Below are 25,222 nucleotides of genomic sequence, written 5' to 3'. Positions count from 1 at the left end.
ACCTAAAGAGGGACCAAGGAGGATTAAGAACTTTGCAGAAAAAATGGACTTCCTTTCTCAAGGCCAGATTGATTTGTACCATCCCCGATAAGAATTTAATTTTCAATATTATCAATGATGTTTTTATTCTCAAATCTCCAACTTTGAAGGAACCAGTGATATATGGGGTCTTCACTCCACAACTGTAAGTGTGGTGCAGGCTTTTCCTGCACCAATATTTTTAATCTCAGTTGGTTACTACAGGAAGTGACAATTACTCCTCTGATTTTTTTTTTTAATTTTTTTTTCTTTTACTTTCCCAAACTTTCAGGAATAATGTGGGGCTGTCAGCAGTGTGTGCATACAATCTGTCCACTGTAGAAGAGGTTTTCTCCAAGGGAAAATACATGCAGAGTGCTACAGTGGAACAGTCTCACACGAAGTGGGTACGATACAATGGGGAAATTCCCAATCCTCGGCCTGGTGCGGTAAGTTTCTGTGACCTTGTGTCTGATGGCTGCTCTTTTTTTTTAATGCTCAGGTGTAAAGTAACTGGAAAATATGAGAGAACCTGATAAAGGGTAATTTTAGTTCGCTCTAATCATCAAAATACTTCTTGTTGTAAAGACTCTACACAAAAGCACTCCAGTGATTTGTTCTGAACTAAGTGTCTGGGAATCAAAGTGGGTTTTAAAACATATGTAGTAATTACTTGCTGCTTTTGTGTTTTCACTGTTCTGTTACTAATTTTCTAATAGTGAGATAGGTGCCAATATACACTAGGCAACAACATCAAGTACTTTTTAGCTCTCATGGACCGAAGTATAGCAACTGTTGCGCTGTTTCAGTAGGTTCAGCAGGTTTATCCAGTGCTCTGCAACTAAACATTGCCCTGTAAGCTAACATCTTCATACTGCTGGGTCTCTTTCACACTTCTATTACTTTCTTATGTTCCCTGCAGTCATCTTGCGGCTTCTGCTGGACAAGGTGGCTGTTAAAAGTAGTTAAGAAGCATGAGATTTCAGAAAGACTATTTTCCTAAAAGGTATTGAGTCTGGAGCTGAGGGATTAGTACATCACAGAGGTCCAAGTGCTGTGAGACTAGAGGACCTTCCTTGGTAGAATGAGTTTCATGTAAAGGTGTGCTTACTTGCTGAAATAATGCAGACAAGAAAATGCATATCCTGCTGTTAGTTGTCTTAAGTTTGCACAAGTAAATGATATAATTTGGTTGTCTCTCTCTTTTTCTTTTTCTTTTTTTTTTCTTTTACTTGGTTTGTTCCCTGCCCCTACCCCTCACTAGTGTATAAACAATGAAGCCAGAGCATCAAACTACCTGAGTTCTCTGAATTTACCAGACAAAACATTGCAGTTTGTTAAAGATCATCCTCTAATGGATGACTCTGTGACTCCAATGGGAGACAGACCTCGACTGGTAAAACGAGATGTGAAGTATACCCAGATTGTGGTGGACAGAGTCCAAGCACTGAATGGCAGCATATATGATGTCATGTTTATTAGTACAGGTGAGTTCTGCAAAACACTTTTTTCCAGAAAGATGCACTGATTTGTTAGGCTGAAGTGTGCTTGGTGTGTTACACTGCTTTTACACTAGCTGGTGTTTGCATTAAAAAGTAAACAGCCATGGTGAGTAAGTGTGACCTGATGTGCTTTGAATAAGTGTTGTAGAAGTGCAAAACCACACACAAGGTAATCCTTAAGTCATCATTCTTTGTCCCAAAAAGTTATTTCTTGCACAGAGCTCCTTATAACGTCAGGTTTAATGTCTGTCCTTGGCACGGAGGTGTGTGAAGTTTTAAGACAAACAGCAAGTGGATTATAGCAATTGTGTAACTTTTTTTTACTGCCTTTCCATTTTAAGGCTCGTACTTACATACCTTGCTCTGTTATTTCAGACCGAGGAGCCCTGCACAAAGCTATCAGCTATGAAAATGGAATGCACATTATTGAAGAAACACAGCTTTTCCCAAACTTTGAGCCAGTCCAAACTCTTTTGCTTTCATCCAAAAAAGTAAGTGCCATAACATAAGCACTGCAGCATTCATCCCACTTTGCTCTCTTCCACAAAACCTTTTGGTGACAACTCCTACCCCTGTTGTGTGGGAAGAAGCCCATGGCTGTGCTCAGAGCTGAGGGCTGCGGATTGCCCGCTGCATTTCAGCGGGGCTGGCAGGTGGCAAGCTGCTGGAGGTACGTGGGTATGGGGAAGGTGTGTCAGGAGGCATCAGGGGTGTGCAGGTCTTCCTGCACTTGGATTCCGAATCCCAAAAGCTGTTGACTTGTTTTAAGGTACCAGTGTAAAAATCCTGACCCCGTGTGGCCATTGTAAATCCACTAGGGAAAATCCTGGGACTAACCCTAGGAAAAGCTGCTGCAGAGGAGCGGTGTATCTGACACAATAGACAGGACTGTCTCTTCTTAGGTCTAGCAGAGACACTCATCATTGTGTAACATTGTTTTTTGCTGTCCCAAACCTCACAGGCAAGATGTATCCTGATAGCAGTCACACTGGTGCAGCTGAGGGTGAGGACCTCTGGTCATGTTCCATCTGTCCCCTAGGGCACCAGCTGCAGTTCCAGCTGGGGAACAAAAGCCTTGCTGCAGGCCCACCAAGCATGGTGGTTGTTCTGTGCTATTAATCAGTCTCTGGGTTTAATCCTGGTATGGTTTTGTGCCAGTGGGAGGATAATGCCTGTGTGCACTTCTGTGCACGTTCTAGGCTTCTGTCCCTAGTTATGCCAACCTGCAGATCCGTGTCTGTGAAATTACTACCCTAAGTAGAGGCTTGTAGCCTCAGATCCCTCAACTGGTGAAATTCAGGGTTTCTTCAGGAAAATCACTCCTTTGAAGTGTCTGGTAGTAATACTGTCATTCAGTAGCTACCTAGTGATTGCTGAATGCTCTGCAACCAGGGATTTGGGAATACTGCCAAGATATCTTAGAAACAGCTTTTATTTTGTGTGGTATTTAACAATACTTTAGATGTCAACAGAATATGATCAAGTCAGTGGAAGAGACCATTATGCCATAATTCTTTCAGGCTTATCTGGTACACCTATTTGTCCTTTCCTGCTTATAATAGAAAGACGTCTTGAGGACACACAATACTTCTCATAAATCAGAGCTGGGGATTAAAAACTATGTGTGCTCATAGATTTTAGTAAAGATATTAGTAGATTTTTGTACAGTGCATCACACCCACAACTTACACATATGTATGTGTAAGTATACATATGCATGTATACGTATATGTGCATATACTACATGTATGTGCATATACTACATGTATGTGCATATACTACATGTGTGTGTGTGTGCACATATACGTGTGTGTGCACATATACGTGTGTGTGCACATGTGCTACATGTGTGCATACATGAAAACGTTCACTGGCTGCTTCGGCTCTATCTGCAAAGAAAGCCCAAAGTGCCTTCCTTTCATAGGAGGTTTCAGCATTTGCCCTGTGACAGAAGATAACGATATATAACTCTTCTAATACAGATGCTAATCCCCGTTCTCCTAATTACAGGTACATCATGGGGTCATTCATACCTCCTACTGCCTTAATAGTAATTACTGGCTTAATTAGGGCTCCCTCACTTCTGGGGAGTGAAAAGGAAGGGATAGGCATTACATCCTGATACCAAAGACACGTGATGTCACCATTTCAATATGCACTTGGTAGTCAAGGCTAGTGTAGAAACGATGGTGTGGAATTTATTTGGTTTGAATCCAGGGCCATGCTCTCCGTTCCTCAGGAATATCCCAAAAGGGGGTAGTGTGAGACATGGCATAGGGACTATGTAAGGAACACACTACCCTTTCACAAAGAAGCTTCTCTCAGAGTTTAGGATTGGAACAAAGCACTGCTTCTGTTATGGTACTGTGGGGAGTAACAGCTGTCTTCTGCAAGGTAAAATTTTTGTGTTGCTATAACAACTTTCGGCTTCTAAAATGAACAGTGAAAACTGAAGCAGTGCTGTCTGGTCCATTCCTATAAAAACAGCAGTCCTTTCCAGTGGTGAGAAGTTGTGGGTTGGGTCAGGTGCCAGTGTCATGAAAGCAGTATAGTTGTGGTACCACTGAAGCAGGGATTGCTTCTGTTCCCCAGTGTGAAAGCACAAGTTTGTACTTCCTTGGCCATCACAGTGGCAAGCACAATCAGTTGCTACCGAGGTCATATCCCTCACAGAATTCATAGTGTGGTACGTATAGTGGTCTCTTGTAGCAATGGATTAGGTAACTGCAAGAGGGTAATAGTTATTACCCTGATGGTGGGTGGACCTTTCTTGAGTCAGAGTTCTTTCTGAACACATTACTGCAGTAGTCTACAGGCACTTTCCTGTCCTTCACCTTGTCTGGAGGGTGGTGGGCAGTCTCAGATGAGCCTACAATCAATAGATCCTCTTCACTCCCACTTGGCAGAAAGCTGTCTGGATGTTTGTGAAATGGTTCTCTCTGCTTTCCCCCTGTTCTCTGAGCTCAGGAACGTCCTGTGCAGAGACACTGCAGTCCCTGCGCAGTGTTACGCTCTCGGCCTGGATGTGCTAGAGAGAGGAGCAGCACCCAGCGCCTGGGGGGGGCTTTCTGGCAGAGCAGGAAGCTTTTCCTAGGAAGTCTTGTTTCTCTACCACTGCAGACTTCCTTCTGTGGGTTCTCCAGCATAGTCTACCATCAACCTAAGTTAAATTTCAGGATGAAAGACTGCCTTTGAATGTATGTCTCAGAAGTTTGATTCTCCTTCAAAGTCCATCTTCAGCAGTGCCAACAGATTCTTTTTAATCTAGTTTTGTCTTTCATCTTCCAGTGTCAAGGGTTTCTTTGAAAGCTGTCTACATGCTTGATACATAAGACAGATCCAAACTGGTTTGTGCTGCTGCTTCATCAAGAGCTTTCTCTAGAGACTACTGCTATTCAGAATCGATTGTTCCTTAGTTTAGTTTTAAGACAGACTTCCTCATGATGACTGCATTAAAGAGACTAACCTGTTCCAAGCTTTTATGGGAAAACCTCCTCATGTACTTGATGAAAGAGCCTTAAGGTGCCCTGTTAGTTATTTTCTAGAGGCTGTTTCTGCTGCCAAGACAAAAAGTCTTCATCAAAAAGTGACGTTTTTGAGGGCTATTTCTTCAGTAGAAATCTTTCTTGGATATTTGCCCATCATTTTGTGAGCATATTCATCCTGCTGGAGTCAAGCAGTCTCAGTGCAAACACAACCCTGGAGTGGATTTCACTGTGCTGAGATCTGTATGGCTGCAGTACGTGAAAAGCAACTCTGTGCTTGGATCCAGCTCATTTGCCATGACAACTGCGGTGGGGTGCTGATAAATCTGCTCAGTATTCTGCTCAGGATGAAGCCAGCCCACTGCCAAGGTGGGTTGTGTGGTTTGGCTTTCTATGCACGGACTCTTGAAAGGACTAGAGGGTTGGTCACCGGTGCTTTTGGGTTGCAGTGCAGGCCCCTGCCCCGAGGCTTTGCATAATGGGTGTGTAAATTCCCACTGCACCTTTAGCCCTCGTTTTCCCTGAGCTGTGGAACAAGTGAGTGCAGTAAGGCAGCTGCCTGCCCCTTGTGGGAAGGATGTTCGTGGCGAGCATGGCCTCTTTCTGCTGTGCTCAGTGAGGTTTTTTGGGGATCCCCAGCAGCAGTGGGTCAAACAGCCATCCTGTTTACATCTCCCTTTTCCTGGAGGTCATGCAGTTGCTGCTTGCTCTGAATACTGTCCAGTGTTCCCTCTTGAACAGCCAGAAGGCAGCTGCATCCTACTGGTGTACAGCCTGATGTGGCTGCGGACACCTGACTGACAGAGGAGCTGAAGGCAGGGGTGCTGCTTGGGGCTGAGAGGAGCAGGTCCTACCTACAGAGAGCCCTGTGTGTGCCTGCTGCAGCCTTGTCATCAGGACAGGCTTGCCTTGCCTCAGGCAGGGACTGGCAGCACCTTTGTGTTCCTGGATAAAGCCATGACTCGACAGGGTTGCTTTCCATCCTTAGAAACTGTTACCTGTCTCAGGTTTTTGTTCCTCTGTCTGTACTTCCAGCTTGCTGAACATTTTCACAGCAAGTTTCCTTTCCTTTCTAGAAACAAAAGCTAACCAATAATGCCTATGCTCCATGTTTTACTGACCAGGCTGTATGTATGCAAGTGTTTACTTCTAATATTTTAAAAACTTTTTAATGAATTGGGTTGTTCTGCTTTGAGACAATGATTGGCCGTGTTTGTTTTCTGTTGTGTTTTTTTAGGGCAGAAGATACCTCTACGCTGGTTCAAATTCTGGTGTGGTTCAGTCTCCAGTGGCGTTCTGTGACAAGTACACCACTTGTGTTGACTGTGTTCTGGCAAGGGATCCTTACTGTGCTTGGAAACCCCTTGAAGCTTCCTGCATTGATATTTTTAAAGAAAGTGCAATTGAAAGGTAAAAGTGGCCTTCAGTTACCTTGTAGTCAGTGTGGCATCCATCTGCCCCTTACCCATAACCTGTACTTTTTTAACTGAATGTTTTCAAACACCAACTTTTCCTATGCCATCTGTGTCTGCTGGTGCTTTTTAGTTAAGATGAATCTTGCTGGATAGGGGACGATGGGTGGGCTGTGGGAAACAAGATTTGAAGTTGTAATGCTTTGGACTTCCTTTCACAGGAATTGGATTCAGAACATAGGTGGAGATGCATCGTCTTGTTCTGGTGAGTTAATCCTTGAAGAGTTATTTCACATGTGTAGGTGGAGTAGTGAACAAGTTGTGTTTTAGTTTGGCTTGTCTTTTGTGATTATCTGGACATTTGTTTATATTTAATAGGTATGAGATTCTGCTTTTGAATATTAGAATGTCTGTATAGCCTGCATGTTGTCTCAAAATGTCTGTGTACGTTTCAGTGTGCAGTGCACAAACCTCTGAAATGAACAGGGGCACCTCCACAGCGATTGGGGAGTGAAAGCAGCGTTTGCCTTAAGTACTGCTAGTCCAGAGGCGCCTGTCTCTGTGGTACAGCGCTTGACGTTCTGCTGTGAGCCTTGATTATTGCTCCTGGATCAGATGAAATGATCCCGAAAACAGCGGGTTTTACGGCGAGAGGGGAGGGGGGGCTTGGAGTGGGATGGAGAGCAGCTGAAGTGCCTTCTGTGGCACTCTAAGGCAAGTAACCACAGGCCCCTCCTTTACAGCGTGTGCTGCTGCCACCAGATCAGCCTAAGGGGGAGCAGTGTGTGTTACAGGAGATTTGTACAGCAGTAAACTAAGCTCTTGGGAGTTTAATTTGCTTCATTTTTATTTCTACCCAAGCAAAGCACGGACCACCATGAGATGGTTTTGCTCGTTAGTTTTTTGTTAATTTATGGTGTTACATTGTGCGTGTGCCACAAGTGCTGGTATTTTTTTTCAGAGGAGAGTTTGAGTAACAGCACGTTGTCTCTTCTTGATATTTTGTAGTTTCTTCTTGATATTTTGTAGTTGCTGATTTTCCTAAAATGCACTAGTTGCATATAAAGTGATACCAAGTTCAGCACCTTGTCTCAAACAATGGTTCATCTCAGATGCACGCTCTGCTGCGGATCAGCGAGGTCTCATCTTTATCTAGAAGTGGAGTCTGTCTTAAAGTTTGAGGTGTCCTATCTCTTAGTCTGTCTTGATGTCTGGCACGCAGCTGAGGCTGAGTGTTTCACTGAGCTGCTTGCATGCTGTCATCTTGGTCTTGTTGAGGTAGCCTGAATGCCATAATCTTTACGTTTCCGTTAAGACTATAGTGCAGAGTCTTGTGAAACTGTACGGATTAGAGCGCATGGGGATCGTTGCTGATACTCTGCACGTTTATTTTGATGTTCCAGATAAAGTAAGAGAGAATTCCCTACAGCATACATTCAAGCATGGGAGCACAGCAGAACTCAAGTGTTCTCAAAAGTCCAATTTGGCACAGGTAGTTTGGAAGTTCAAAGATGATGTGCTCAGAGTGGAGAGCCCCAAGTATCGTCTGCTGGAAAAGGCACTGCTCATCTTCAATTTATCAGAAGGGGACAGTGGTGTTTACCAGTGTTTATCCGAAGAAAAAGTGAAGAATAAGAAATTTTCTCAAGTGCTGGCTAAGCATGTTCTGGAACTGAAAAAGATTCAGCACACCACGGTGGGCCCCACTGTGGCAGCTGCGCCAACAGAAGGTAACAGTGATGTGCCAAAAGTGTCACCTCTATCAACCGAGGGGTCTGCTGCTCACACCTCGACCACTCAGATGGTACCAGTAACGACAGCAAGGATAGTAACAAAGCCCATTGGCTCTGTCCTAGCAAGTGCAGCCTCCAACACAGAGCTCTTCAATTCCATTCCCGATGCAGTCCCGGAAAAGACTATGTTCCTCAAGTCAAATGATAACTTCCTGTTGATGTTCCTCTTCCTCTTCTTCTTTATTCTGTTCTTGTGCCTGCTCTCCTACAACTGTTACAAGGGGTACTTGCCAGGGCAGTGCTTGAAATTCCGCTCTGTCATGCTGCTGGGGAAGAAGAAGACCAAGTCAGACTTCTCTGACTGCGAGCAAAGCGTGAAGGAGACGCTGGTGGAGCAGGGCAGCGTCAGCCACCAGAGCGGCGAGCAGCCCAAACCGGCGCACGACACCGGCTACGAGACCGAGCCTGACTGTGGGAACGGCCAGCTGCAGCCTGGGGATTCACAGGCATCCAGAGAGGCCAAGGGCAAGCCCTTCGATGTCAAGTGTGAGCTCAAGTATGCTGACTCGGATGCGGAGGGGGACTGAGGAGCCTGGCCGTCCCGTCCGGGTGGCGGAAGTGAGCGGTGGTCCTGCGGCTGGCTGTTTGGGCGCGCAGAGCTGGGCCGTGGCGGGGTTGACGTGCTTCAGCTGTACAGCAAGCCCATTTGTGTTCAGATCTTGCCAGATTAGAGAAGCGGTGTCCTTGTCCACAGACCATAAGATCTTGTGTTGTACTGTCTTTTATCTTTCATTTAAAGGCCAGTTTCAGATCACCATTTGTTCTTTCCCGATTTTGACCCCGCCAAGTGCTTCACTCTGGTGAACAGTTACTTGCTTGTTCTTCAGCCCTGTTCTTCCATAGCATAAAAGTAACTTTCTAATTCAGCTGGCTTTAAAAAGTTCTTCAGTCTACACATATTTTTAGCTGCCATTAAAAAAAAAAAAAGACCTAGTTTCATTTTAATTCCAAATTGGAAATTAAGTTTAGTTTATCAGATTGGTAAATTATAGATTTTTGTCCAGATTGGGACATTTTTTTTTCTTTGCTTTTAGTGATTATTTTTAGTTTTATGCTTTGTGTTTTGGCACATTAGGCCTCTCTAGTTGGTTAATTTTTTTGACTGCTTTAAAGTATCTTAGTTTTTAAGGTCTCATGGGGATAACATTGGCCTGATTTGTGTAAGACTCAGGGATAATCTTGTTTAAAGGCTTTTTTCTTTGCTGCTTTCTAGAAATTAGGTACGACAGTATCAGTAAAAAAATATGGAGTAAGAAAGGGGGATGAAGTAAGTAATAGATGTAAGGATGCTTTTTTCCCTTTTGTTTTTTGTGTTTTTTTTTTCCTCTTGACAACACCCCTCACCCACCTCCCCACCCCCAACCAGCAAGCTGGACACAATCACATTTTATTTTCTATAAAAAAAACCCTAGATACTTCTTTTTTTAAAAATGAAACAGTACAGGCAAGCAGCTGTCAGTGACATGAGAGAAGTTTTTGCACTGTGGAAGCAAACACAGGAATCAAGAAGAATCAACTACAACAATTCATCTAGTGACTTGCTGGAAGGACTTGTGATACAGCCTGAGGAGGAAACGTTGCCGACTTTTTTTTTTTTTTCCCTCCCCTTCAGATTCAGAAATAACTCAGCTTCTTTTTGCAGCGTCACCCTTTCTGGATGACACCTTCCAATCTCCTATGCAACTGGAGACTGAAACTGGAGCTGCTCAAACAATCAGTCGTTTGAACTGTTGGTGTGAATCATGCCTGCAAGCGTGACAGTGTGCATTTGTTCTCAGCCTGGTTCACAGCAGCACTGTTTGTCTGTAAAAGCATTCTGTGCGGTACAGTCCTGAAGAATTGTTCCTCTCACTGCATCTTTCTGTAAATATTGGTAGAAGTAGAGTACACTTTAACAGTAAATAGCAGTGTGCCTGGGCTGCTTTTCTATGTTGAACCTTCATGCGAACATAACTTAGACCATCTTAGTGTAAACAGTTTATATTTTGTAAGATTCAGTTTGGTTTTATTTTTCTATTTTTGATTATGTACATATAACAGAATAAATATTAAAATAAATTGTATTATATCTTGGCCTTTATGAAACTTGACACAATGAAACTGCTTTCCATGTTGCAAGTACTAATGTTCCTTGTGGTTTCCTTTAAGGGGGGGAAAGTGAAAACCGTTGTAATTGATTTGAAGCAGATTCTCTTCTCAGCTCTGAGTGGGTTGTAAATACCCAGGGCGGTGGGGGTGGGGGGGGAGGGTGGAGAAAGAAACATGGGTGAAGGAGGAAAGACCTCTCCTCTAGGGACCTACAGACCCTTCCTCTTATTACCCTTTTAAAATTCATTTGTCTCTTTGCATTATTTCTTCAGTGTGTGATGTACTTCTTGCAACTTTTTTCCTTAGTACCCTCTTATTTTTTTTTTTCTTTTCTGTCCTCTTCTGTCACACAGCCTCATCTCCTATACCTTTCCCTCCTACTGGTACCTCCTTTTTGTCCTGTGTGGGAAGTGATTCACCTCCTTCACCCACCAGTACCCAGCCTGATGTTTGGTCTAGCACAGACCCTGTAAAGGTCATGTTGTTGCCACCTTTCCTAAGTGACCAGGCACAGCATGTCAGTGCCCGTGGACCCTTTCGCCTCTTCTGCCAAGCCACAGGTAAGTTGGATGGACCCTGTATAAACCAGCGTTTCCTGCACTGAAGGTTTGGGTGTGTTGCCACGGGCTGTTTGTGTTGGACTTTTTTTTGATGTTGGGGGGGGTGGGGGTGGGGAATAACCCCATCCAGCAGCGTTTTCAGGCTGTGCTGTGAAGGTGCTGTCGCCAGGCATCCGGCGCAGCGCCGCACACCACAGGCTCCGGCGCTGCCGCAGCGTGTAAGGAGCCGTCTGCCTTCAGGGCTGAGGGCGGCCCCGGCGGTGCCGCGCCGTGCTGAGCTGCTGAACGCTGTCACTGTCAGTGTGGGGGCTGCTCAGAAACCTGTTGGTGCCTTTCTGGGTCCGGTCAGACCTTCCTCTTTCAAGTCTTAAAATGGCAAAGTACTTAACATAATAGCGATTTCCATTTTATGGAAAGTACATTATTTGAGGTGTACAGAAGGACAAAGCTGTTTTCCATAGAAGAAATTCAGTGTTTGCCTTTCAGCTTCTGTTTGGACAGTAGCTGCCTGTTTAAGCAAAGTGAGGTTTAGTGGATCTAAACAGGTCTTAAAAGAGAACTTTATGCTTTGAAAGAAGGTGGATACAGACTTACGTTTAAAGAAGTAGTTCTGCTTTGCATCAATCTGTGGGTTGGTGTGTGTTAGTGTTACAGACAGTCAGATCAAAGTGTGTAAGTTTTTATTAGGGTAGATACTAACAAACTCATGACTTGTATTTCCATGGCAAAGAAGAACCCCAGCAGTGGGACCTGTGTGCTTTCAGTCATCACTTGCTCACTGCTGCTATAGACAATTCAGAAATATGGGGGAAAAAAAACCAAAAGAGAACAGCACAAATAGCACCAGGGATGTAAACAGTTCCAGTGGCCGTGCTGCAGATCTGGAATTGATTTCCAAATTTCCTTAAAAAAACAGTAATCTGGCAACATCTCTTTTAGCACACTGGCGTGCTGCTTGCTTAAAAGTCACTCATGTAACGGCCTAGGCAGCGAATCTGAGGAAGGAGGATCAAGGAGTGACCTAGTGTCAGCCTGTGGCACTCACTGCTGGGGATGGACGTAAGGACGGGTGGTGGAGGAGGAGTCCGTCCCGAGACTCAGACACCCCAGCGGTGCGGTGGTGGCACAGGCAGGGGCAAGATGAGACAGGTGTGGGAGCATTCCCGGCTTCTCTCCCAAATGGTGATGGACTAGACTTGGTGTTGGGGGAGCAGGGTACTCCCTTTGCAAAACAATAGGTTTGGCTGACGCATCAGGCCCTTCTCTTTAGAGCACTGCAGCTTCCTTACCCTGAGTTAAAACCCTCCCACAAACCAGATCCCCGTACCAGGCTGATGTAGAACTTCTGCGCTGTTCTGGGACCTGCATGTGAAGTTCTGCCTGGATTTGTTCACATTCCCTCAGTGCCTGTTGATAAATCGTTACATCATACCAGTGTTGCCCTCAGGTATGATTGTGGGGTAAAAAGTGCTCACGAGGAGCAGAGAGGGTAACATGAGACCGGCAGAGAGTTTAAATGTCAAGTCTGAACACGGGGTGTGGTATTGGGAAATGTGTGATGCAAAGATGTAGGATGCCACATGATCCACTCAGAAACCTGAAGCTTATTCTTGATTAAATTTATAATGTTATTTTTATGAGAATTACTGAATCTCTTCCTTTTTTTAATTGTAAATGTGCTTCAGGCTGCCTGGAAACTCAGCAGGAGTTGGTGAGTTCTCTTACTCATCTCTTACTCATCCCACGTGTTTTAACCTGAAAGCTGGCCTAAGGATAACTACTATACAGCATTGCAGCGGGCTCATTTCAACAACCTTAAAGTGGATGCAGCACAAACAGACACTTGTGTCATACTGGGGTTTTTTGGTTGGTTGGGTTTGTTTGTTTTGTTGTTGTGTGGTGGGTTTGGGGGGTTGTTTTGGTGGGGGTTTTTTTTGTCTGGAATGAATTTTCCAAGGATGCAGTACTCCTGCTTGTCCCAAAAAAGGCAGGAGCACACCTCCCTTCACGAGTTGCCTCTCAGTTTCTCTCTGCTCCCCTGAAAAGTCTCACTTCTTCACATTTCTCCAAAGACCTGTCTGCTCGATGAGCACTAGCAAACATTAGGTTTCCAGTATACTTTCTCTATCAGAGCATTTTTCTCCCATTACAGACTTTCTGAGATAAACTGAGCAAAACACTGCACCATCTGGTGCAGGGGAGAGGCAGCGAGTTGGTGATGGATGCGCCTGCCTTAGAGTTTCTTGGGTGTGCGAGTTGGAATTCTGGTGTAGTGGAAGCAGGCTTTTTCTAGCAGTTTTGGTTCTGCTTAAAAGATGCTTTACTGACTCCTACCCCCCCAGGTATAGAGTAGTAGTAACATCACAGATGAGTGGTGTGCTGAGTATCCTGAGCCTGCTGAGCCACACTTTAAATGAATTTATAATCTGAAACAGTGCAGATGCTGTGGCCTGCAGATTAAGACTCTCTTGGTGTCCGAAGCCTTACCTCCTCCCTTGGTTCGGCTGAAGCTGGAGTGTTCCTGTAACATTCAGCTTCTCAGTCTTACCCTGGGACTCTGAACATAAAAGCTCCATTGACTCTGCAGCGTGCTTTAACAGAGCTGTCATCCCATGGGAGTACAGAGATGGGTGCCTGGTATCACCCACGTACAACGCCCGCTCCCTCTGGGTATGGGTTTTTCAAGGGAATGCAGGAAACCGTCCCATATCTGCATGGGAAGAGATCCCTACCTCACAAGGCTCAGGATCAGGAGTGATTGACAACAGTTTTCTCCCTCTGGTGAGCCCTGAATTTGTGCTGGAAGGGGGTCAGAAGGGGAGGTGGGCAAGATGCAACAACGTGCTGTGCTTCTCTGAGTGAAGCTGCAGGCTGAGTAAAAACTCCTCTTTGCACAAAGCACTTGGCAGGGCGAGTCCGGCACAGACCTTTCCCACTTCTGTCTGTGTGTCTGAGGGCTGGCTGTCACCAGGCACTTCTGTTAACACTGGTGGTGGCAATAGGGGCCAGAAGTCCCTGCACCCCGAGGTTCTGCCCAATTTGCCCCGATTTGTCCAAGATGGAGTTGTGCACAGAAGTGAGACGGGTTTCTGTCCGGAAGTGGCTTCCCAAGGTGTTCCTGTGTGAGGTCTTGTGAAGAAGTTGCACCACTGCAGCTGTGCTGCTCTGGGTGGTTGGTTGGTGCCCAGTGCATTAGGAGCTGGATGTGGTGTGGAGGTCGCCGCACCCCAAGCAGGAGCCTTCGTAGGAAAGAAAGTTCTGTGAGCCAGGTGATGACCTGTCTGCCGAGCACTTCACATCGCAGCATTGAAACGATGGCCTGTCAGTATCTTAAAAATTGAGCTTGCTTTGGCTGCTGCTGTCACACAAACACCAAATCACAGTTTTCCAGGGGTCTACATTTGTATTTTGTAACCAGCTGCAGTCTTCTAGCCTCTTTTATTGTTGCCAACTGTTGTATAAAACAGTTCCCAGAACATCTCTTCCTGCCCTTGTGTTTCTCAGTACATGATCCTCAGGACAGAGGCATAGTCAAGTGTTTTGGAACCTGAAGATGGTTCCCCTGGTAGCCTGAAAAGGAAGTGTGCTGCATCTCCAGGACGATGCAATCCCCAGCATGACTACTTTAAAATTTTGTAAACTTTGGGGTTTGATTTTGTGGGGTGTTTTTGTTGGAGGGGGGTTATTCATTTATCTATTTATTTATTTTAAAATGCCATGTGTTACGAGATTTACGTGGAGATTTACTTGTTCAAGCAAGACTTGTGACTTGAACACCTCTGTAAGTGTTGGGGTTGCCCTGGCTTTGATGGCCTCATCCACAGTAAATTCTGTAAGGCAGTTGGAAATAATTTGTGTAAGGACTATGATGCAGGTGCTATGTTCTTTAAATTCTGGCATTGGTTTTGAAAAAAACTTGTATGTAAAGGCTATTGTCAAGCTAAGAAACATGTGAAAAGGTGTGCAGGAAGAGTACTTTCCCCCCCCTTTTTTAAGGGGGGACCTCCTTGTGAGTCTAGAATAAGATCAGTGTAAACATAATTGAAGGGAAAGGCACATCATTTTTTTCTGGATTCAGCTAGGAGAGAATTTATTGAGCAATAAAACCAGGGAAAGGAATGAGGAGTTAGAACCAAGAGTTTAAATAAAGAGTAGTTCTAGCCTGCATGTAATTATTACTGTTACAACACATGTTGTAGTGTATCCTTTGTGTTCCAGTAAGTTCTGGTACGGTCATTAAATGCTAAATTTGATGAGCTGCATCCTCTGTCAGCAGCTTGTGTAACTCAAGACCATCACAGTTTGAAGAAACCATCCTTTCAAGGAAATAGTTTGTGAGAGCATCTTGAGACCAAGGAAAGCAGTGGCACCTGCAGCAGGAGGACCTCTGAAGCAGCAGCTTTGCTGCTGGGTTGTTAGTTTTGCTCGCTTCTGGAAGCGGGTGTTTGTGGAGACAAACCCATCTGGTCACAGAACAGGCAGTGTTCACCACCTCAATTTAATACACACGTGACAGGGAGGGACTGCAAGAGTGCAGGAAAGAGGTACTGCAGGATGCACGGCAGCTTTTATACTGTGACCAGCTACAGGTAAAAGGAGAAGTTTGCCTCATGTTGGGTTCTTTGAGATCCAGGTCTAAGTTACTTATGGCACACTACTTTTGTCTTCTCTCAGGAGAGAGATTCACTTTGCCGTACATTGGCTTCTGTGTACCGCTTGCTTGCAAGGCTTTACGTGACCTAGCTTAGCCTTTCTTTTCTTCCTTTGCAATTCAACATATTTATGCTGTGTTTCTCCTTGCTGATGTGCAACTCTTGATCCAGTGATGTCTCAGCTTGGAGCAGGACACTGGTAGTAGCTCCTAAACCCCGGCTGTGATTGAGCAGCCCCATTTCCCAGTCCTGTGTAGTGGGAAGTGATGGGTTTGGGCTTTGGAGTCTCAGGAGCATAGCCATGCTCTTTTCTTCAGAACATCTCATTTCCCCCACCAGGCTGGTTTGACAAGCTGCCTATCTGTACGCTCTTTTTTCTTGTCTTCCCCATGAGAACTACAACCTGTAGTCTTGTAATAATTAATCCCTTAGCATGGTGGCTGATTAACAGGGTACCGGCTTGGAACAGTGCTCGCTGTTTCCTATTTCAGCAGCAACTGCTTACCAGAGCTGCTTCAGCGTGTCCTGTGCCTTGTCCCCTCAGTGGGGATGAAACTCTCATTTCCAGCTCCTCCAGCCACCTTTTGTGCACCATCTTCCTGACAAACAAATGGAGCAGAAGCAGTAGCTTGTGCTCGCTGGAGAGCAGGAGTGATTTCTGGAGAGCAGGTTGCTCCCTAAAGTAAGTTCTCCAGCACTTAGGATTTGAAGACACAGCAGCCTCGTTGGCTGGCGGGAGGGCCAGACGTAAGCCAGCGGACTGGCGCTGGGCAGTTCTGGTTTGCCGGTGTCCCACTCGGTTGCTCTTCAGAGGCGGTTACCTGCCTTCCAGTGGCAGGGATTTTGTTTTGGACCCGCTCGGGTCACGCCTGGACAAACGCTGTCGGCGCTGGGGGGCAACGGCACTTTCCTCTCGTTGGCGGGTCAGCCATTTCCTCCCCAATGCCGCCCTGAGGGGGCGGGGGCCCTGCCCCGCGCCCCTCCGCGCGCGCGGCGCGTCATCGCCGCCTGCCGCGGCCATGGCCGGCTGCTGCCTTCAGCTCTCACCTGGCTCAGGGGCAGCGCTTGCGGCTCTTCTCCTGCCCTATCACGGCTGCACCAGCGGGCTGCTCACTTAACGAAGGCACCAGGTTTCTGAAGGTTCCTCCACATGAATTACCTGCTGTTTGGAGTCATACTGTGCGTTGGCACTTCTTTTCCTTGGCTTTTCAGGTGTTTGGGGTTTGTAATTGCACTCCGGCTATTTCCAGTTTGTTTTCTAGGATGTATTGCCCCTACTTTAAAAAAAAAAAAAACAAACCACAAAACCCACTGCAAAGAACCACCAAAGCTACAACTCATTTTTTCCCCAGAAAACTGCAGAGATGCTTGACTCAGTTTAGAGTCTCTATTCCCTCACCTCTTACCCTCATCTGTCATCCTCCCAATTGCTTCGCTTTGCTATTTGTTGTTTTCCTAGCTTGTTAGCAGCAGTGCTGAGGCTCCTGCAGCTCCTGCAGCTCCTGCCGGCCTTCGGTCCAGCTTTCAGCCGGTGGCTGAGGCTCCTGCAGCTCCTGCCGGCCTTTGGTCCAGCTTTCAGCCGGTGGCTGAGGCTCCTGCAGCTCCTGCCAGCCCTCGGTCCAGCTTTCAGCCGGTGGCTGAGGCTCCTGCAGCTCCTGCCGGCCTTTGGTCCAGCTTTCAGCCGGTGGCTGAGGCTCCTGCAGCTCCTGCCAGCCCTCAGTCCAGCTTTCAGCCAGTGGCTGAGGCTCCTGCAGCTCCGGCTGGCCCTCAGTCCAGCTTTCAGCCAGTGGCTGAGGCTCCTGCAGCTCCGGCTGGCCCTCAGTCCAGCTTTCAGCCGGTGGCTGAGGCTCCTGCAGCTCCGGCCGGCCTTTGGTCCAGCTTTCAGCTGCACCCCGGGCAGTGCTGGCAGCTGTTTTCCATATGAAGGACTGTCTAACCTTCCCTGTGCCGTTACCTCTAATTTAAAATAACCTTTCTGCACCCAGATTATAGTGTCTTCTTAAAACTAAATCCCTGCCGTGGATGAGAGCTTCCTTGCGTGGTCTATCTTGGTTTTCTGAAATCTGGGTTGTTTAGTTCAGCAGCATTCAGAACAAGCCAAACTAGAAGCTGGAGAGCAAGGATTTACTAAATCCAGATGCCATGGGTTTTTGAGGTGGGGATGGGAGGGAGCAGGCTTGGCTTTTTGGGTTTGTTTGGCTTGGTTTTGTTAATCTGCTGCCTGCTGTGAGTTTTTGAAGAGGTTTTGGTGTTTATTGGGGAATACTGGGTTGGTTGCTTTTTTCTCAACCCCGAAATTCCCATCATTGAGCACAGCAACTGGTAAGCAGCTCTGCCTGAATTTGTGAAGAGGCCTTTGTTAACCGTGCTGCTATTTCTCTGTGGGATACCTGTCAGTTATCTTCAGCGGATTTCAATTTACTCTCAACTTTCAGAGAATTAGGAAAGCTTTTAAGAGGTGCTGATGGCCCGTCCTTTGTTTTACCCAACTCACCTCCCCGCTATCTGGAAGCGTTGCTCTGAATAATTCATAGGGAAGCCTTGTCTTAATGTCACCCTTCAAGAACCACGTTGAAAATCAGGAGGAAACAGCGTGCTACCCCAGCGGCAATGGGGCTTCGCTGTTAAAGAGCTTCACTGCGTGGCTTCCGCATCGCTTCCTTTGGGCAAGAGGAGATAGGTTGGCCCATGCTCCCCTCTCGCTCCCCCACCCCAGCCTTCCGCTGGCGAGCTCGGCTTAATCCGTACTCCTTTGCAAACCGGCGGCTCCTGGCTCTCTTGAAAGCCGCGTGTCTGTTGGGATTCGATGCGCATGTGGCCAGCGCTTAACGTGGTGGGAGTTCCGCAGAGCCCAGGGGCAGACGCTGCTCTGAGCCTGCGGCCGTGGTGGGAGTTCCGCAGAGCCCAGGGGCAGACGCTGCTCTGAGCCTGCGGCCGTCCTTCACCTCAGGATGGATTCAAACCCAGCACATACACACCAGTAACCCGGGGATGGGGGGCAGGGGTTTACGAGCAGCCGCGGTGGGTTTGTTTTTAATGCTGTGGCTGGTGCAGTTTTCCCTGGTGGAAAAATCCTGTGGCAAGGTCACCTGGCTGTTGAGTACACGGCTTGTGCAAACCTGCCTGTGACACAACGCAGGTCAGGTACCCCGTTTTGGCAGCAGCAGAGACCTGGGCAGCACCGGGGGGTTGCTGCCATCTCACTCAGGGCGGGGCTGAAAGCAGAGGTATGGAAAACAAAAACCGTGTAAGCAAGCAGGAAATGAAGGGCTTCAGCAGAGAAAAGGGCAGCTCGGGTGGCAGGGCCAGGCTTGCTGCTGCTTGTTGTTGGGTAACTCGTAACCTTGCCCTGGCTGGCAGCGTTACAGTGGTGAAGTTGATTATTGACAATGCATTTGCCGAGACTGAAGCAGTGTTTTCAAAGGGCATCTTCAGGTGCCGCTTAAAACACCGCTGCTATGCATCTAGACTGATGTCCTCGTTAGTTTCCAACTTGAAAGCTGTGTTTTAATGAGATGTTTTTAAATCCTTCAAGCATTCTTAAAACGGACTGCAAAGTAAGTAGATCAACTGTGTTAGAAATTCATATGCTAAAGTCTGCACTAGAAATGCACTTTGTGTTAATGCAGCAAATGCAGAGCACGTGTTCTCATTAATTTCCTTCAAGTTCTACGTTTTTACTGCTCTAGAATTGTAGAAAATTTGCATTTAGCAAACACAGGTCAGAGTTTTGTGGGTGGAACTGGTTCACGGTGTTTGGTCTTTTTTCTCTCTATTGCTCAACCCTGAGAAGGAAATCACAGCCGGTAAAGTAACAGCACGGTGCCTGGAAATCAGGATAACCTGCCGTGAAACACCAAGATGAGGAAAAACCCTGACTAATGCTTGAACCTAGATTTTGCAGTTCACTGGTGTGAGTGGGGCTGAGTGTGCCAGCGTGGGGATTTCCAGTGCTGCTGACTGCACAGAGGCTGGGGGAGTTCGGGGCTTGAGGGAAGTAGCACAATCTCTCCCCTAGAGAGAAACCCCCCAGGTTTAAAGTAAATCATGTTTACTCTCGTTGACCCTTACACTTACTACTAATTTATATCTCCCTATTCGTAGTATGTATTATTTCCAAATGAGTTAAGAATAACACAATTTAACACTGAGGAAGTAGACAGATGTAGAGGCCACATTATTTTTTGTCTGCCTGCATGATTTCTAAACACCTGATTAGTTTTCTGGACACTGACCTAGAATCTGAAATGCTCACGGTTAGAAGCTGACTGCTGGAGCAGGTTACCTATTCTCTACAAGACATCCTTGCAAAAGCAGCACTTCTCTTTTTACCCCCAGCTTCTCTCTGTGCCTTCTCTCACTGAGACTAGTCTGGATTCTAGGCCCTGAGGGAGAAACACTTCCAACATCAGGATTACTGCAAAGTTGTTAGGTTGGCCCGATGTCTGTATGTTAAACGGGAAGGCTCTGACACTGCCAAGAACACTTCAGCCAACCTTGCTAATTTTCTGGGAACAGCTGTTCTGTCCTCTGGGCTACTGGCAGTCTCTGACTGATTCACGTTCTGTCCTCACAGGTTAATAATAGCAGCAGCAAGATGAGATTGTGCTTTGTTGTTGATCCAGCTTCTTCCAAGTCCTGTCTTGCCTAATTGCCTGCCGTGACTAATGGTTCTGTGCTTTTTCCTACTCTGCTTCTCCCATTATTAGTTCCAGCATCTTTAACACAACTGAGTTCTTGAACCTTCTCTCCTCCCAGCCTGTAGTTCAAACTTTGCAAGTCATGTCTCAGATGGCTTCAGCTCTGTGCCAGAAGCTTAGCAGGTCAGCAGTAGGTAACAGGCAGATAGTGCTGATGTTCCTCTGCTCCACCCTGTTTGCAGGTGAGTTCCCCCTTGTGAGAATCCCGTCAGAATTCCCTGCCATGTATGAGCTCATTTACAACTTTGGCTTGAACTTAAATGAGCAGTGGTAGCTCCTTTATCTCAGGTTTTTGGTACCCAGAACTTCAGCTAAAGAAACTGAAGAAACATTATAATCAGTCATTTATGCTTTTGAACCTCATCTTAAGGTCTTAGGCTTCTGATTTCAAAAGACTGATCTTGTTATTTCCTAACAAAATAAGCTGACTGACATTTTTACAGGTCCAGTTGACTCCCATTTTGTCTGGAAGAAGAATGGTCAGAAGATGAAGGCATGCATCACAGAGCAATCTCATATGCTGTTTGATGGCAGACTGCACATCCTGAGTTGGGTGAAAGATTCAGTATCAGAAAATACAGAATATAAATGTTCACTGATCTCAAAACTTGGGAACACAACATCAGGAGTCCTCATCACTGTGGAAGAGAAAGGTAGGCTGGTGTTGAATGTATGCCGTGATTGGCCTAACCCTGATGAGCACATGTGTTTCTGAGGATGGCAACTCTTGCTTCCTGTATTAGTACCTGCTTCAGCTGTTTATCAGAAGGTTTTGAAGCCATAAAAATGCCTTCTTCCACCTCTTCCCATGAAGGAAAAAGCTGCAAATCAGTTGTTATGATCTGGAAGTGGAAATCAGCTCTTACCTCTTCATCTGGACACTAACTGTACAGGAGGTCAGTTAGATGACTTCAGCAGCTGTGCAGAATCCTTGGATGCAGCCTGAGCATCGTGTGCAGCTAGCTTTCCAAAACTTACTCAGGTCTGCAGGTCTGAATAGTCTTTAAAAGGACAGCAGGAGCAATGATCATCATATAATATGGATTTTCTTGGCAGGGTGAAGGAAAAATTCATTAGCTTGTTAATAGTAACAAAGATGAATTTGCTGAGAACACCTCAACCCTTCTTTCTTCAGTGGCAGAGAAAAGCAGTAGGAGTTACACAAGCTGCCTTGCCATCACTCCAGCTACTCTTCAGTCTTGGAAGCAGACTGAAGAGCATTTCAGTGAAACTACTGTAACTGCAACTAAAACAGAGGGAGGCTTCCACTGTGGTCCAAAAGCATTTTATATACTCTTGCTAGTGGCTAAAGGATAAACAGAAAATATTACATCTGGGCATGTCATCACCAGTGTTATACTGTGCAAGAACTGGCAGGCAGAATTACTAGAATTTTACCAGGATGGGGTGTAGTGAGCCTGTCTCGTGTTCTCAGAAGAATGAACAACTAACAGCTACATAACTTTAGCAAAAAGTAGGGAAATAATAACCTGGGCATAGTCAGCTGTATCATATCATTCTATTCCCCAGGCTTGGTATGAGCTGAATGGAGCATTCCTGTGCTCCAGGATTGGGTTTGAATGACAGATAAAGGCACTGGCTGTTTATGCTGCAGGCTATAAAGTTTGATGCAGAGGGCAAGAAACATAGAACTTACTTCCAGGCAGCATAGAGAGGAGGTACAGTACAGCAAAATGAAGGATGAGATGGTGGCTTTTGTTCCTTCTAGCTCAATCTTCTGCAGTAAGTACTGCACCTGAACAGATACCACCTTACTTCATCATTACACCGTTTCTTACTCATCCCATGTACAATTCTCAGATAGTCCTGGTCAGGATGGATGGACCAAAGAATTTGATACTTGGAGAAGTGCCATCAGTGAACATGACAAGATGATGCAAAGCTGGAGGAAAACATGGGTAAGAATTATCTCTCTTTTTGCATGATGCACTACAGTCCTGATTTTATAAACAGCCTATGATGCTTCTGCAACCAAATGTATTTATATAACAAAGTGATTAACGCTCCTGTATATCTTGTCATTCTTGATCTCTCAGCAGTAAAATCTCCTCAACCTGTGACATGCACTGTGGCTATGTCAGCTTCTCCTTCAGCCCACTAACCTGGTGCTAACCACTCGGTAGTTCTCATCCTGCCCAGAATTTAAGTCTGTTTATAATTAATACAGTAGACCAGTTTCATCATATCTGTCAACTAATTGGATCGCAGAGACTACTGGACTTAATGCTGCTGCCCACCAAAGCTTTAAAAAAAATAGTGCCATCTTCTGATACCTTTTGGATACAACATAAGCTTGCTTTATGTGGAACAGTTAGTTAGTACAGGCAACCTTTAAGGCCCAGCAATTTTTAAGGCAATGCTAATGCATCATTCTGAACTTCTTCTCCAGGAGAGTTGCAACAAGAGAAACAGCCTCTAACAGACAAAGGAATGGACAGACTACAAGGAGAAAAACATGCAAGTTAGAGTACCTAGTACTCTGAGTAGCACAGCCTTCAGAGAGCGATTTTCAAATACTGGTGTTAAAAATCATGTTCAGGAAAACCACTTGAAGCTTGAGGTGGAAGAGCCTTACTGCACTGAAGAATAACCAAGTTACGAGCGACATCACCCCATCCCATGCTAGAACCCCATCTCTGCTTTTCTGATGCCAGTTATTTCAAGTTAATGAAGAAGACAAGCAGTCACACCAAGACTTGGGCTGCTCAAATAATAGAATAGGATGTATGGCTTCTGTTTTGAGTTCATTAAGCAGACCAGTTAATTTTGGCTTTAGGATCTTGGCATGTGATGTAGAGATTGTTAGTAAGCTGTGAATCATCACCTTTGTTTAAAGGCACTTCAACTCACCAATTTATTTTCTCTTCATGTGTTTACCCTTATGCTCTGTTCTCAGTGTTTTGAAGAGCATTCCTTTCAGGTGTCAGCAAGTTCATTTGTTCAAACACATTTCCTTTGGTAATAAAGTTTCTGTACCAAATAAAGGATTTCTGACTAATGCTCAAAATAGACAGATTACAAAGCACCCCAGTTGAAGCCGACTCTTTTGCAAATTATTCTTCTATACTTAAGAGAACTGTGGCAGCTTAAAAAAAAATTATATGATGAACTGATTCCAAAATTATTCCTGGTGAAAAACTGCAGACTGAAGATGCGAGGAGCTACTTAACCCTGGCTGAAACTGCTTTACTGTACTGTCTTTCAGAGTTTTGTCCCTCTGTATCTAATAAACAAAAGACTGAGGCATAATTCAGTTTTCCTGTCTTGTCTTCTCAGCTGTTTTCAACAATCTGAAAGCAAGTAAGGTGTCACCTAAGAATCACTGTGGCTTAAGCCCCTGGGGACGGTGGCTCTGAGCAGCAGCACAAAGCTTCATACTTACCGGTAAGGTGTTTAAACCTTATCAGTTAGGGGAGAAGGTTGTTTTCCTCAGTGTGAGAAGCATTCTCCTCACTCTAAGACTTACCTGAATGAACTTTCTTGTTTTTTTTTCTTCTCCCAATATCCAGCCACCTTGTGGTTACACAAACAGGGTGAAAACTCTTATACACAAACCACTTATGTTTTTTTAAACTGGCAATCCCAAATTAATGCAGTTGCAGGGTTCTGCTGCCAAGGTTCAGGGGTTCTTCCCCATTGTTTTTCCCTTAGCTGTAAACTATGTCAAAGCACAGCTATCAAAACACTCTTCTTCAGCTGTCCCTCCTCTATTTGTTCAAAGGATTTGGAGCAGACTTCAGTTCTGTGGTGCCGAATTCAGGAAGCCAAGGCTTTCTAAGCTTGAAGTCACTTTTAAATTAGCATAGCTGAACTCTACCTTGTCTTTGCAGAAAAGTTCTACAAGCGGTAAGAAAATATTGCCAATCTTCTGTTTAGCTCAATTTTGTGAAAAAACACTTGTGTAACAAAATTACTGAGCCCCTTACAGTGAAGTTTTTTTTCTACATTCTATGACCAGCAAATTACTTGGGATTTTCAACAACCTACAATGCTTCCAAAGTAACTTATCACACTCTTTCACAGTAAGACAAAGAAAATATAGCCCCCCCAAACCCCCAAAGGTCTTAATGTGATCCTCCCCACATGGTCCTATTCTATGCAGTGACTGCATTCAGCAGATTGAGCTGCAGATGTGTATCAAAGTGGCACAAGTACAAATAAACCACAACTCACCTCTGGATCAAAGACATCTGCTGGCCAAAAACCATCTTTCATCACTGGGATCTTTCACCTTCCATTTCCATTTAAGGTAAGAAAATAACAGAGTCATCATCATCATCACGAGTGACCGACTGGCTTCCCTTACCAAAATTTCTGCTCAGACCTGACATTTCAAGTAGAAAGAGCCCACAAGAAGTTTTTACTTAAGTCACAACCATACTTTATAGAATCAATGTATTGTAACAGATGTTATACAATTTACATTCTACAAAATTGTTTGAATTGCAAAATTATTTAAAGTTTTTTTTATAATTTCTAACTTCACAAGGCAGCTCTGTTCCAAAGTATTGCACTACAGATGTTCAGTGTGGTGTAACACTCACAGAAACACTTGTAATGCTGGCAGCAGCACATGGCATCTATATCACCTTCCAGAACAGCTGACAAGTTGCATGTGCATTCCCCAATTACTGTCTTTAGGCTTCTCCTCTTACATCTGCAGCTTGTAAATAATGGTAGATTCATGGAACAACTGACTGGTTTGAGTTGGAAGGGACCTTAAAGATGATGTAGTTATCCCCCTGCCATGGGCATGGACATCCTTCCCTAAACCAGGCTGCCCAAAGCTCCATCCAACCTAGCCTTGAACACTGCCACAGCTTCCCTGGGAAACCTATTCTACTGCCTCACTGCCATCACAGTAAAAAATCTCTTCCTCATGTCTAGTCAAAATTTACCCTCTTCCAGTTTATAGCCATCACCCCTCATCCTCCATCCTTGCAAACAGCCCCTCCCCAGCTTTTCTACAGGCCCCCTTTAGGTACTGGAAG

The 25,222-nt window shown here is 45.3% G+C and overlaps 1 protein-coding gene across 2 annotated transcripts in view; it reads left to right on the top strand.

Annotated features, from left to right (window-relative positions):
• The window catches only part of SEMA4D (semaphorin 4D), a gene marked incomplete at its 3' end in the record, with an annotated part of 34,791 nt that extends 11,323 nt beyond the window's left edge, over positions 1–23,468 (top strand). Inside the window, exons 8-17 of one of the 2 annotated variants that reach the window (XM_084278659.1) lie at positions 9–184; positions 311–467; positions 1,283–1,505; positions 1,896–2,011; positions 6,243–6,415; positions 6,639–6,682; positions 7,821–8,147; positions 20,654–20,863; positions 22,032–22,129; positions 22,621–23,468. In XM_084278659.1, coding sequence (XP_084134785.1) covers positions 9–184; positions 311–467; positions 1,283–1,505; positions 1,896–2,011; positions 6,243–6,415; positions 6,639–6,682; positions 7,821–8,147; positions 20,654–20,863; positions 22,032–22,129; positions 22,621–22,650 — 1,554 coding nt within the window. Of the gene's footprint in view, positions 1–8; positions 185–310; positions 468–1,282; positions 1,506–1,895; positions 2,012–6,242; positions 6,416–6,638; positions 6,683–7,820; positions 8,738–20,653; positions 20,864–22,031; positions 22,130–22,620 lie in introns of those variants that run through there. The other variant, XM_084278658.1, reaches the window with a different exon arrangement.
• Between the last annotated feature and the right edge of the window lie 1,754 nt (positions 23,469–25,222).

Source organism: Gallinula chloropus, assembly GCF_964237585.1.
Source record: "Gallinula chloropus genome assembly, chromosome: Z".
Lineage (NCBI taxonomy): Eukaryota > Metazoa > Chordata > Aves > Gruiformes > Rallidae > Gallinula > Gallinula chloropus.
Note: the sequence above shows the minus strand (reverse complement) of the source record. Positions and strands in the feature narration are given on the sequence as shown.